This window comes from Lucilia cuprina, chromosome 3 (genome assembly GCF_022045245.1).
Source record: "Lucilia cuprina isolate Lc7/37 chromosome 3, ASM2204524v1, whole genome shotgun sequence".
Classification (NCBI taxonomy): Eukaryota; Metazoa; Arthropoda; class Insecta; order Diptera; family Calliphoridae; genus Lucilia; species Lucilia cuprina.
Genome location: NC_060951.1, coordinates 1,312,018 through 1,324,728, shown reverse-complemented (window position 1 = coordinate 1,324,728; position 12,711 = coordinate 1,312,018). Strand labels below are relative to the sequence as shown.

General features: G+C 28.5%; 2 protein-coding genes across 3 annotated transcripts in view; one reads left to right on the top strand and one right to left on the bottom strand.

The window, feature by feature from the left end:
* The window catches only part of LOC111682821 (nuclear pore complex protein Nup88), a 226,818-nt gene extending 218,356 nt beyond the window's left edge, over positions 1-8,462 (top strand). For both annotated transcript variants that reach the window (XM_046945790.1, XM_023444810.2), the window contains 10 exons: positions 3,431-3,556; positions 3,681-3,972; positions 4,054-4,151; positions 4,283-4,451; positions 4,518-4,657; positions 4,717-4,820; positions 5,341-5,950; positions 6,027-6,186; positions 6,252-6,340; positions 7,420-8,462. In XM_046945790.1, coding sequence (XP_046801746.1) covers positions 3,431-3,556; positions 3,681-3,972; positions 4,054-4,151; positions 4,283-4,451; positions 4,518-4,657; positions 4,717-4,820; positions 5,341-5,950; positions 6,027-6,186; positions 6,252-6,340; positions 7,420-7,483 — 1,852 coding nt within the window. In that variant the 3' untranslated portion in view covers positions 7,484-8,462. The remainder of the gene's footprint in view (positions 1-3,430; positions 3,557-3,680; positions 3,973-4,053; positions 4,152-4,282; positions 4,452-4,517; positions 4,658-4,716; positions 4,821-5,340; positions 5,951-6,026; positions 6,187-6,251; positions 6,341-7,419) is intronic.
* Positions 7,971-12,711, bottom strand: part of LOC111682823 (sarcoplasmic calcium-binding protein) — a 5,406-nt gene continuing 665 nt past the window's right edge. The window contains exons 2-4 of the mRNA XM_023444812.2: positions 10,203-10,398; positions 8,268-8,576; positions 7,971-8,201 (exon numbers count right to left, since the gene is read on the bottom strand). Of these exons, the coding sequence (XP_023300580.2) occupies positions 7,971-8,201; positions 8,268-8,576; positions 10,203-10,398 (736 nt within the window). The remainder of the gene's footprint in view (positions 8,202-8,267; positions 8,577-10,202; positions 10,399-12,711) is intronic.

Here is a 12,711-nt window from a genome sequence, read left to right as displayed (position 1 = left end):
TTCCAGAAAAATGTTTGAAAAAATCTTTTATTTAAACATTAAAATGGTTTTGCACTTGTATCTCTTCAAAATGCTTCTTGTTATATCGTAAATTCATTGAATGTTTTGAATTTCGAAAAATCGCTTTAACTTTTACGAAAAATCACTTATAAAAAATTAATGATATTTTACGCTGAAATCATTAAAAATTCGTTTTTTAAATATTATAAATTAATTTATAATCCAAAACTGACTTTTTAGTCATTTCAAAAACTCGCTTAAACATTTTTGCAAAAAAAAAACGCTTATTTGAAATTTTAAAAATTTTCAATAAAAAGTTTAATTTTGTATTTAGTATTCAAACTAATGACTATCGAGAGTTTTAACGTGAACTTTTGTTCTTCAATGAAGTACTCAGGTGGCAATTTTTGTACATCGGCTTTGACCGGTCCATGCAAAAGTACTTTGCTGAAGTACTCGAGCTATCTAATCTCTGACCATTGGATGGCCAACTGACCAGCCAGGTCATAGTCCTGCGGGCCACCCGTAGTACCAGATTATGCGTTGCTCTGGTCTGAACTCTGGTAATCTATGCAAGGACTAAGCCAAGCAGTAGACTGTAACCAATTTTTCAGTACCGGCCAGACTGGAGGTATTGGCCACCTCTTTATACCCCGGGATTGCAATAACACCAAGGCGGAGGTCTCGCCAAGGTACCATGCCCCCGGGGGGAAGTATCCAGAGGTTCTGGTCAATGTGAAAAAAACGCTTAAATGAGAATTTTATGTTTTTTACAAAAAACCACAATACTGCTATTTATTTATTATCTACTGTAGTTTCTTCCAAGCTGCAAAACATATAAATTTAAAATAGCAACTACAACAAGAAATTATAACATAAAATATTGAAACCAAAATGTAAGTATTTGTCTGTAAAAGAAAAAAAAACAGGCGAAATAGAAAAAAACCCCTGAGAAGTTGTGTATCATCCATATGTACAACACCCACTCGGTGAAACTAAATGCATTTAGGTTTCAGCTTTTCGTGTTACAATTTTTTTCCTACTGTTTCTTGTTCCTTTAGTTCTTGTGATTTCATACATTTCCTTTATGTCAACGATTATAATGTGTGTAATGTCCTGTATTTTTTTTTCTCTCTAGCAAACTACACACACCTCCCTGCTCTGTTTTATGCATATAATTTAAACAAATAAATTTCATAAGCATGCGTTTTTTCGTTAAACATTTAAAAAATTCTAGTAGAAAAAAAACATTTTTTGGTTTGGAAATGTCCTTTTTTAGCCTTGCATTCGCAAAAAAAACACACACACATATTTGGTTGTTAAAAAATTTTTAAAATTATTAGCTTTTTTCTGTTAGCAAAATATCTAGCAAAAAGAAAGAGTAGCTGCTGTTAGTAGCACCAACAACAAGCTTTATTTATATGTTGTATATCCTGCGGCAAATGCGCATAATGAGCGCGTATTATTTGCATATGCAGTTGTTTTAATATCCTTTTATTTTTTTTCGCCTATTACTATATTAAGTTCCTTTTTTAAGTGGGTGGGGTCTTGGTTAATGTGTGTTTTTTTATTTTTATTTCAAAAAAGTGTCCCATGTCCTTTTACTCTTACTGCTTTAATAGATTTTTGCTTACTTTTACATTAATGTTTTTTTTTTTTTTTTTGAGTAATTTTTTCTTGTCATTTTTAAAACAATTTATAAAAAACGTTAATTTTTTGGGGTTTTCTATCTTTTTTTTCAAGTTAAAATTTATTTGCTTGTAGTATGTGTATGTATGTGTGTCTTTTTATTAAGCGTAAATCCTTTGCCGGTTAGATAATGATATGTGGTTATACAGTTGCTTTGTTAAAATTATTTTAAAAATTTCACTTTGAAGAAAAAATGTAACAGAGTGGTAACTCCCTCTAATAGTAACATGTTGGGCGGAGTTATTAAAAGCATTTGGCTATAAATAAATTATAATTTTAAAAAGGACATTTTTTTAAGAAAGAAAAATGTTGTTAATACTAAGTTCAGACTATAGTCTACACTTTAGATTTGACTATAGTCCAGGTTGTAGTCCAAATTATAGCACAAACTACTGTGCAAACTATAGTTATGACTATAGAACAAATTATAGTCCAGACTATAGTTTAAACTATAGTCCAAATTATAGTCTAAATTATAGGCAAGACTATAGTCCAAAGTACAGTCAAGACTATAGTACATACTATAGTCAAAACTATAGCCTAAACTATAGTCTAGACTATACTCCAAACTATAGTCAAGACTATAGTCCAAACTATAGTCAAGACTATAGTCCAAACTATAGTCAAGACTATAGTCCAAACTATAGTCAAGACTATTGTCCAAACTATAGTCAAGACTATAGTCAAGACTATAGTCAAGATTATAGTCCATACTATAGTAAAGACTATAGTCTAAACTATAGTCAAGCCTATATTCCAAACTATAGTCAAGACTATAGTCCAAACTATAGTCAAGACTATAGTCCAAACTATAGTCAAGATTATTGTCCAAACTATACTCAAGTCAATAGTAGAAACTATAGTTAAGACTACATCCCAAACGGCAAGACTATGCTATAGGCAAGATTTCAGTCAGGTATAGCCTATAGCCCAGACAAGTCCAAACTATTGTCTAGACTATATTGTAAACTCAAGTCCAGACTGTAGTACAAAGTGTAATAATCAAAGTCTAAACTATAGTTTGAAATATACTTCTACAGTCCATAATATAACCCACTATATTCCAGACTATTGCCCAAAATATTGTCCAGAATATAGTGCAAACTTTAGTACTTACTATAGTCCAAACTGTAGCCCAGACTAAAGTCAAAACTATAGTGTAGTGCAAATTATAGTCGGAACTTTAATTTCCAAACTATAGCCTTACTATAATCCAGAATGTAGTCCATACTATAGTTCAGAATATAGTTTAGACTGTAGTTATAACTGTAGCCCAGACTATTGTTCAGACTGTAGCCCATACTATAGTTCAGACTGTAGATCAGCCTAGAGTTTAGACTATATTTTAGACAATAGTTCAGACAATAGCTCTATACAGTCCAGATTATGGTCCATACAAGAATACGGTTGATCGGCCTACATTTTAGACAATAGTTCAGGCAATAGCTCATACTATAGCATAATTCTGACTATAGTCCAGATTAAGATATATACTTGGTTATAGTTCATAATATAACAACAAATACTTAAACATTCTTTTTCACTTATTTCCCAAAACATTTAACTTGTTCTCTTTATATTTCCAAATAACTTTTTATCCTAAACAAATACAACATAAGTCTTTACAATTTAAAACTTTACGCTTTAAGTCTTTACCTAAAACCTAAACATATTTTACAAAATTTTATTTTAATTCTGCAAATATTTTGTAATTTTTTATTATGTTTATTCTATTCCACAGAGCCTCCAATTTAGATGGTCATTTCTTTACAAATAATCCACATTTAGAATTAAGACAACTGCGCTGGCATCCAGCCTCACCCACAGATTCACATTTGCTGGTGTTGTTAAGCGACAATACTATAAGGTAATGTAAAAGAAAAAAAACAAATTGGGATTAACTAACAACTAATTTATAAACTAAAATTTTTCTACTAAATACCTTAACACGGTTTTAAAAATTTCATTTTTATTTTTTTTCATTCTAAAAGGGTTTATGATAATGCCTCCTTACGCCATGTTTGGCAAGTGGGTCCTATACCTTTAAAAACCGATGGTAATCCCAACTCCTCAACGGTTTATGCATTAGGTGAGGCTGCCGTAGATTTTGATATTGCACCTGCTGTTAATGTGGCCGAAATGCAAACAACAAACATGAATAACACTTTAAGTAGCAATGCCTCCACTATAAGGGAACAAAAAAGTCTAATGAATAGCACACGTTTAAGTCAGGTTAGCAATAGAACGGTGACAACTACAGCTACTAGCAATGAGACTATTAAGGTATGTTTTTTTAATTACTAAAATAAAAGGAAATCTATTTTTCTAAAGAAATTTTTGAAAATTTTTAATGTTATATTTTAGAATCCTTCTGCTAAAGCTGAAAAAATTGAATGGCCTATTGTTATATTGCGTGAAAATGGCAATATTTATGTGCTAATGTCGGGTTTGGATACAGACAGGTGGGTAGTATATGGAACAATTTCTATGACAAACTAAATTTAAACTGTTCTCCAAAATGTAACATATTTTTGGAGAATCTTTCAAAATTTTTGAAAAAAAGCTTTTAATTTTAATCATCTTTTATTTGTAGACCTCGTTTACAGGGTCCTTTAACTATTACTCCCTCAACTGTAGATAATTATGGTTTAGATTCTTGTTCCATATTAGTTATACCTTCATTGCCTCCCACTTTAGTTATAGCAGAAACTAATGGCAAATTACATCATGCTTTATTTATGGAGGCAGAAAATGCTGAAGATGTAAGTGATTTTCGTTTGTAACATCTTTCTAATAAGATATTAAGTTGTGATTTGTTTTCTGTTTAGTCCTTTAATGAAGTCGATGAAAATTTGATTATACATCCCTCCGAATGGACGGTACATGTTTTAGAGACTGTCGAATTGGAATTGGGTTTACCCAAGGAGGAATTACATCAACCCTACTATTGTCCCATTCATTTGAAAAGGTAAGAACGATCTTTAATCGTGTTTAAAAACAATTTTTGCATTCATTTTGTTATTCCAGAGACTTCATCAATGAGTTGCGTTACTTTGCTTATCACAATACTGGTCTGCATGTCATTACCGTCAATTTTATTGCAGAATTACAAAGATATTTAGAAAATGAAGGTAATAGAACAGATCCACATTATAATATAGACTTTATTCATAACTATTAACCAGACTTTATTCATAACTATTGACCAGACTATATTCCAGACAAGAGTCCATGTCCATAGTGCAGCCTATAGACCACACCATATACCTGCCTTTAAACCAGACTATAATGCAGAATATAGACCAGACTATAGTCCAACACTATAGACCCCTATAGACCAGACTATAGTTCATACTATAGACCAGACCCTAGTCCAGATTGTAGACCAGACTATAGACCAGACCATAGTCTAGACTGTAGACCAGACTATAGTATATTATATACATAGTTAATACCACAGATCAGACTAGACTATAGTCAAGACTATAAACTAGATTATAGACCAGACCATTGTACAGACCAGACTATAGTCTAATATATATCCGACTATAGACGTGACTACAGTCCAGACTACTATAGACCTGACCATAGTTGTGTTTATAATCCATACTATAGAGATTTATAAATTTTAAATTTTGTTCTCCTTTACAGTCAATTCCGATATCAATACTCTGTCTACTCCCTCCCATGCTGAGTACATTGTGTGCACCAAGATCGATACCAGTGAGAATATAAATGCTGTCTTAGGATTTGTTCTCATGCAAATGCCCTCCTGTGCTGTACTTCTCCTAAGCAGTGGTCAAGTTATTAGCTTAAAACTAGTCATAGATCCCAAATTATTAACTGACCCCTTAATAAACGTCAAAGATGAGACGGCACTCAATAAGAATGATGATTTACAACAAACCCAATTAAATCAAATATTGGGTCCTTCTTTTGTAGATCATGTTAAGAACATATTAAAACGTACGGTAACACAACCCATTTTATCGCTAGATAAATCGGCTAATCCTTCTCCCCAAGAGTGTTATGAGTTAATGACACAAGCTGTGGAGGTTTTGAGAACACAATATTTGAAACGTCATGAATTGGTAAGAGCAGAATTTGCACGACGTATACATACCATAAAATTGTGTAAGGAACAGCAGAAACAGGATATAGAAGATTTGGAACGGGAGCGTGAAATTATTAGGGATAAAGCTCATAAGTTGGCGGAAAGATTTGAGGAGATCAGTGATCAACAGGAGGTATTGACAAAGCGGTAAGTGTCTGGATGTCACATGAAGTTTTGTATTTGCTTTATTGAGTGTTATCGTTACATTACTTTAACTTTTTAGTTGCCAAGATCTTATGCGCCAGGCCAACACCTGTTTGCCTAGCAATACTTTGGCTGAAAAAGAATTTGCCCAGGAAGTGGAGAGAGTTAATAAATTAACCAAAAATATGGTCAACTCTTTGCAGAAATCCAAAGAAGCTATTAATAAACAGCTATATCATGTAAGTATTTCTTGGAATTCTTTAAAGAACTTTAAATTCTTAATTTTAACCCACTTCTTTAACAGATTTCCAAGTATCAGGAGAATTCTAAAAAGAAAACCTTTGAATTGCCTGAAACACAGGAGCGCACCATTAAGGAAATTATATTGCAAATGTAAGTTGAAAAAATCCTTTTTTATTTTCATATTTCATTAAACCAAGCGGTGTTATTAGGCATTTTGCAAGGAATTTAGTGAATACACCTTTCTAAAGGTTGTTGTCTTGAATTGTTTAGCTAATCTGTTCACCAATGTTGAATTATTCATCATTTAAGTATTAAAAGTGTTATATTCAAAAACTTTTATACTGAGTTAGGTTAGGTTGCAAACTTTGATGAAAAATTAGTGCAGTTATTGTTCGTTAGTTTTGTGAGAAAGTATAATAGTTTTTACTTAAGTTTTATAATGCTTTTAACTGTTATAAAGTTAATTCAAATGGTTTTCATTTTGTTAAGGGTAATTGTCTGCGATATTTTTATGGAAATTAAAGTCATTTCAAAACTTTTTTATACCGCTAACTGTGATAAACTTTAGTACGTAAAATTATTATATAAGGAATCAAAGTTGTATTTAGTTTAGGATTTATAAAGAAATTTTTAGCAAAAGTTTGAAGAAGTGCTTGTAAAACTAATTTAGTTTGTAACTGGCGCCTCAAGATTTTCCAGAAAAGGGATTTTTATGTTTTCATCTAAAAAATTATTCAAGACAGAAAAAAGGCACTTTTGTGTCGCCCTTAGTAAGCGAAAAGTCTATCCTTTCAGACCCCAAGTAATCTAGAGAGTTAGAGTGAAGTAATCTAGAGAGTGACACCCTTGACTTTCTCATTGTAATGTATGGAGTTAACTTCCCCTTGTAGGGCAAGAACATAAATAGCTCGTTATCTAGGTAGCACGTGGCTAGGGATAGCCCTAAATGCTTGGTAAATAGGTAGTTCGTTACTGACCCGTTAAACTGCTGGGTTTTATAAAGATTAAGAAAGGTCTCCAATTCTTTATGAAAAGTGTATGAAAGTTTATCGTTTTGCTTTTCAAACCAATATAAGAAGAATTTCGTTAAGTAAAAACCAATATTTTTGCCAATTAAAGCCGATTGTAAACATCCCCATTAAACCATCAACCCATCGTCTTTGTCATTTGTGGTAATCTCAAACATTTTTCTCTTATTCTCTCTCTCCCCCCTATTCCTCTCTTTACAGGACCGCCGAAATTGATGGTCAAATAAAGGAAGTAAAACGTATTAATAAAATAGTGGGTATTTAAATAAAAATAAACTCTACAATGATTTACTTTTACAAAAATTTACTTTCTTTTTTTATTCTTTTGCTTAAAATTAATAAAAAAATAATAATAATAATAATAATAATAATAAAAAATATTACAAATCTATAAGTATGTTTTACATTACAATTACATTATTATTAGTACGTTTTCTTTTCCTCTTCTTTTTCGCCTTCTTACGCAGTGTATTATATTTTTTAATATTTTTAACAATAAACGACTTAATATCATGACCATCGTATTTATGCCACGACAATGTTATTAGTATTAAAGAATTAACATAGAAAAATAAACGTAAATATAAATTTTCATTATTGACTTTATCATCGTTGCTCCAAAAATGTTCACGGAAATTTTCGTAGACAGCATTCATGCATAAATATGTTAAGATGGCTAAACAGCGTTGGAAATCCTGCCAAGAGCCACGGGCTAACATTAATATAATAGCCTCGTGGGCATAATCGGCAAGTCAATGATCAATTAAGGGACCCCAAAACATTTTGGAAATTTTTGTTTCATCTTCAGTCAAAAAGAATTGACGGCCCAAGTGTACAAACTCTTTGAGTGACACCTGGCCGTCACCGTTAATATCTATCACAGCAAATGAAATGGCGGCATCTTCGTCGGAGAGGCCCAAGCAACGGAAGAATAGCTTATATTGATCTAAATCTAAATGGCCGGTATGGTCATAATCAACAGCCTGCAGGTTAACAAAAAAAAAGAAATTTAAAATTTGTTTCCTTGTTTAAGTAATTCTAAAACTTACCTTGAACAAATAGGGCAAGAATCTTCCCACTCTTTTGAACATTTTCTCATCATTTAAACGATGATGTAGATCGGTTAAAAATTGTTCAGCTGTTACTAGATTATAGGGTGTTATTTCACCAAATTGCTCTTCCCAGGTTTGTTTCATAACATCCAAGAATTCGGCAGATAATTCTGGTGTCAAATGTCCCAAATCGGAGAAACGTTTGTGCAATAAAGTAAAATCATCGAATGAGATCACACCATCACGATTAACATCTAAAATACGATGTAAAGTACGCATCTTACGGCGCCAAAATTCAGAATCACCCTGTGAATAGAAGAGAATTGGGAAAAAGGGATAAGTTATTAATTATTTAGAAAATCGGTTTTAGATTCTAAAACTCTTTAATCTTATTAAAAGTTAAATTTCCCCTTAATTGTAAAAATGTTTTCTGAACTCCCAGTTTTACCAAAAATTTCAGAAATTCTGTAGTTTTTTTTAAAACAATTGCAAAATTGATTTCTGAACTTGCATTTTCTAATTTTCATTAAATTGATTTCTGGACTCCCAGTTTTTATTAAAAGTTTACTTTGCTTTGAATTTCTGTTTAGTTTTATATGAAAGCATTTGTAAAATTGATTTCTGAAATCCCATTTGTGGTTAATTTTTATCAAATTTCTAAACTACTTTTGGTGTTTTTGATTCCTAATAGCTAGGAGTATTATTAAAAGTTAAATTTGCAGAAATACTTAGGTCCAGTTAAAGTTTTTGCAGCATTTTGTTTGAATTTCTGAATTCCCACGTTTTCAATAAAATTTAATTTTTGTATCAAAATATTAAGCAAGTCGAGGTTGTTACTTCTTTTTAAAAAATAAACTTACAGAAATTAGTTTTTGAAGCTTTGGCAAACTTTTTTTTTATTCCTGAACTCCCATTAAAATTTGCATTACAAAAAAAGTAATGTGAAAAACAGAAGGTTTTATAGAACAATTTCAGTAATTTAAAAAAAAAAGTTATGAAAGAAACAAGTGTAAAGCTCATTTCTATATACCTGAACTCCCAGTTTTCATAATGAATAAGAAAATTTTCGACTTTCTAAGGTCTTTTCTATAGAAAAAGTTGTAAAACAATTTTAGAATTGCAATTGAAACAAATTTTTAGAACAGTTCTTACAAAAAATTTAATTTCGATTGCTGAACTCCCATTTTTAGATTCATGAACTCCCAGTTTTCATAATGATTCAGAAATTTTCTATAGAAATTGTTGGAAAACAATTTAAGATTTGCAATTGAAACAAATTTATGAACAATTACATGTAAAACTATGTTTTCGCTTGCTGAACTTCCATTTTTCTTATAAAAAATGCAATAAAAATTCTATTGATAACAAAGCAATAAGAAAATCCAAGAGTTTAAAAATTTTCTATAATTTTTGAAAAATTTTCATATAAACAATTACAAAAATCTGTTCTAGATTTCTGAGCCCCTAATAATTTAATTTGTTAAAACATTTTCGTCTTTTTTTATTAAATAATTATTAAAATGCTAATTTCTTTTAATTAATTCAATGTCTGTATTAAATGTTTATTAAACAAACAAGTTTTAAAAAAAATTTATGCAAAAAAAAACTGTTTCTTTTTCAATTTAGCCAAAAAATTCTAAAAGTTTCTAAAAACAGCAATGTTTGTTTATAAACAAACAAAACAAAATATGTAGTTTATTATTTTGGGAGACATTAGCGCGTCTAGAATAATAATTAAGTTTAAAATTAAAATTCCAAACATTTATGGTTTATTAGGTATTGTTGTGTTGGCCAAAATGAACACGTCTCAGACACGCGTAACGCAGTTTTTAACAAATTAAATGTTTTTAATTTAGGTTCCTCCATTTATTAATTGTTTTAAATTTTAGGGCCTTTTAAAAGTTTTGTAAAATTTTTAATCGTTCAACTTACCTTTTGGCTGTATTTCTGTTTTAAATTTTGTCTTTTACGCTCATATTCATCATCTGAATCGGAATCACTATCAATATCTTCCTGTTGTCGTGATAAGTTTTGTAATTTCTTATTATAAATTTTATTGGCTTTGCCAGCTTGATTTTTGGTTGGATGATTAGTTTGTAAAGCTGAAGATGTTGAGGTTATAAGACGGCTATGTGTAGAGTTCTGTTTTGAGTAAAGAATATAGAATGAAATAAAAAGAAAAATTTTAATTAAAGTTTAATAAAGAAATTATTAACAAAATATAAGAAAAACTTAATTAAACTTAAATAAACAAAATTATTTTAAAAATTTCAATATAAATCAAGGTAAAATTTGAACTGAAATGTATGTCATATTAAATAAACAATAATAGATCGTTTTTTTACCTAAACTTATTTATTTATTTGTTTATTATTTGATGTTGTAATATTTTTGTAAAGTGTTTGTCAATATTTACTTAAAAAAAAAAACGTTTTATTTATTAAAAAAAAAAACTGTTTTCTAACCTTAAGTCTAACATGCTAAGAAACACAAACTATAGATTGTGTTTTAATTTTAAAGCTAATAATGAACATTAAAAGGAAATTAAAACATAGTTCCGCAAGATAATAAGATAAAACAATATTGAAAAATATTCAAGGTTTTGTATTCAATATAAAAATATTAAAAAAAATTCATTCTAAAAACAATAAGAAAAGTGATATTTAAGAAAACACATAACATTTTTAAAGAGGTTTTAATTATAATGCTAAACTAAAGTAAACAAAATTTGGGAAACATCATTAACTAATGAAAAATTTAATGGTTCAAAAGTTTACACTTTTAGCAAAAGTTTAACTGACTAGACAAGTATTCAAACTTTAGACAATTATCCTCTAATCTTTTCTCTTAAAATCAGGTTTCTTAATATTAGTAGGTTATTTAAGTTCTTCTTTAAATTATCTTTTTAATATAATGTAAATTTTTTTCTTTCATAATGCTTCTTGTTTTCAATTTAAAATGGAGTTCAAAGTCTTTACTTTTTTATTTCAATTTCATTTTAAATTAATATTCTCCCCCTTTATGTATGTTTTATTGTTGGAAATTATAAACTTGTGTTTGGCAAAATTTAATGCAAATTATAATTTTTATATATAAAATTTATATATTTCTTTACTTATTGTTGTTGTAATTGCTTAGGCATTTTTTTTCTTTCAAAAAATCGCACGTTTTTTGTTTATCATTTAAATATTGTTTTCTTCAAAAATTCAAAAAAAAATATTCCAAAAAAAGTCTGTCCCTCTGCCTAAAACTTGTTTGTAAACAAAACAGCAATAATATTTAAAGCGTGTTTTAAATTTATATTATAAAACTAAATCAAAAACAACAAATCTTAACAAAAAGTCTAAGCTTATCAAAAAAACACAATTAACCAAAGAGAAGTGTTATAGTAGAGTCCATATTTTAACATAAATTAAACATTTTTCGTTCCACTACAAAAAAAGCGAAAAAAAACACAGACTTTCTCAACCGGCCTTTTTATATAAATGGCACAAAAAAATAAACTGCGCATTAAATTTTAATACAAAAAGAAGTTCATGTGTATTTAAAAAAAATTAAAAAGGTTTTATTGTGATTAAATAAAGAACAGCTTATGGAAATCTTATGAGGAATATTCAATTAATGATGTTTTTGGAAATTTTTTAAAACTTGTCTACTTAGTTCTTTAATAAAACTTTAAACTTTATAATTTTTCCCAGTATTTCTTTAATTTTAAAGAATTTTCTTTTCTTTTAAAAAATTAAACAAAAACTAAAAATTTTTATTTGAAATAAAATTTAATTATTTATTTTTATAATATTTTAATTATTTTTATTTCAAAATTAAAATAACTTTTTTCCCACTATTTTTAAAAAATTTTAAACAATTTTTAAACCGAATCCTTAAAAAAATAAAATATTTGATTATTTTTTAAACAACAATTAACAATTTTTATTCAAAAAAGTTTAAATTGCTTTTTTGTTAAAATGTTTATAACATTTTCCCACTATTTTTTACATTTTCAAATAATTTTCTTAAAAAAATTTTCTTTAAAAATTTTTATTTATTTTTAAATAGATTTTGTATTTTACTCTTCTTCTCTAGAAATTTTCAAATATTTTAGAAATTGAAACCTAAAATAAGTTTTTTTTTAATTTCCCACTATTTTCTTAATTTTAATAAAATTTTCAAAGTAAATGAAGAAAAACATAAACGAATATTTTTAATAGACTTCGTATTTAACTCTTCTTCTTTAGAAATTTTCAAATATTTTAGATATTTATACTTAAAAAAAAGTTTTTTTTTTTAATTTCCCACTATTTTTTTAATTTTAATAAAGGAAATTTTATTAAAGGAAAATGTGATAAAATATTAAGCACACCAAAGTATTTCTCTCTATTCAATACTTTATTTAATAATTTCAACTTTATTCCCCCTATTTTTTACATTTTCGAATAATTTT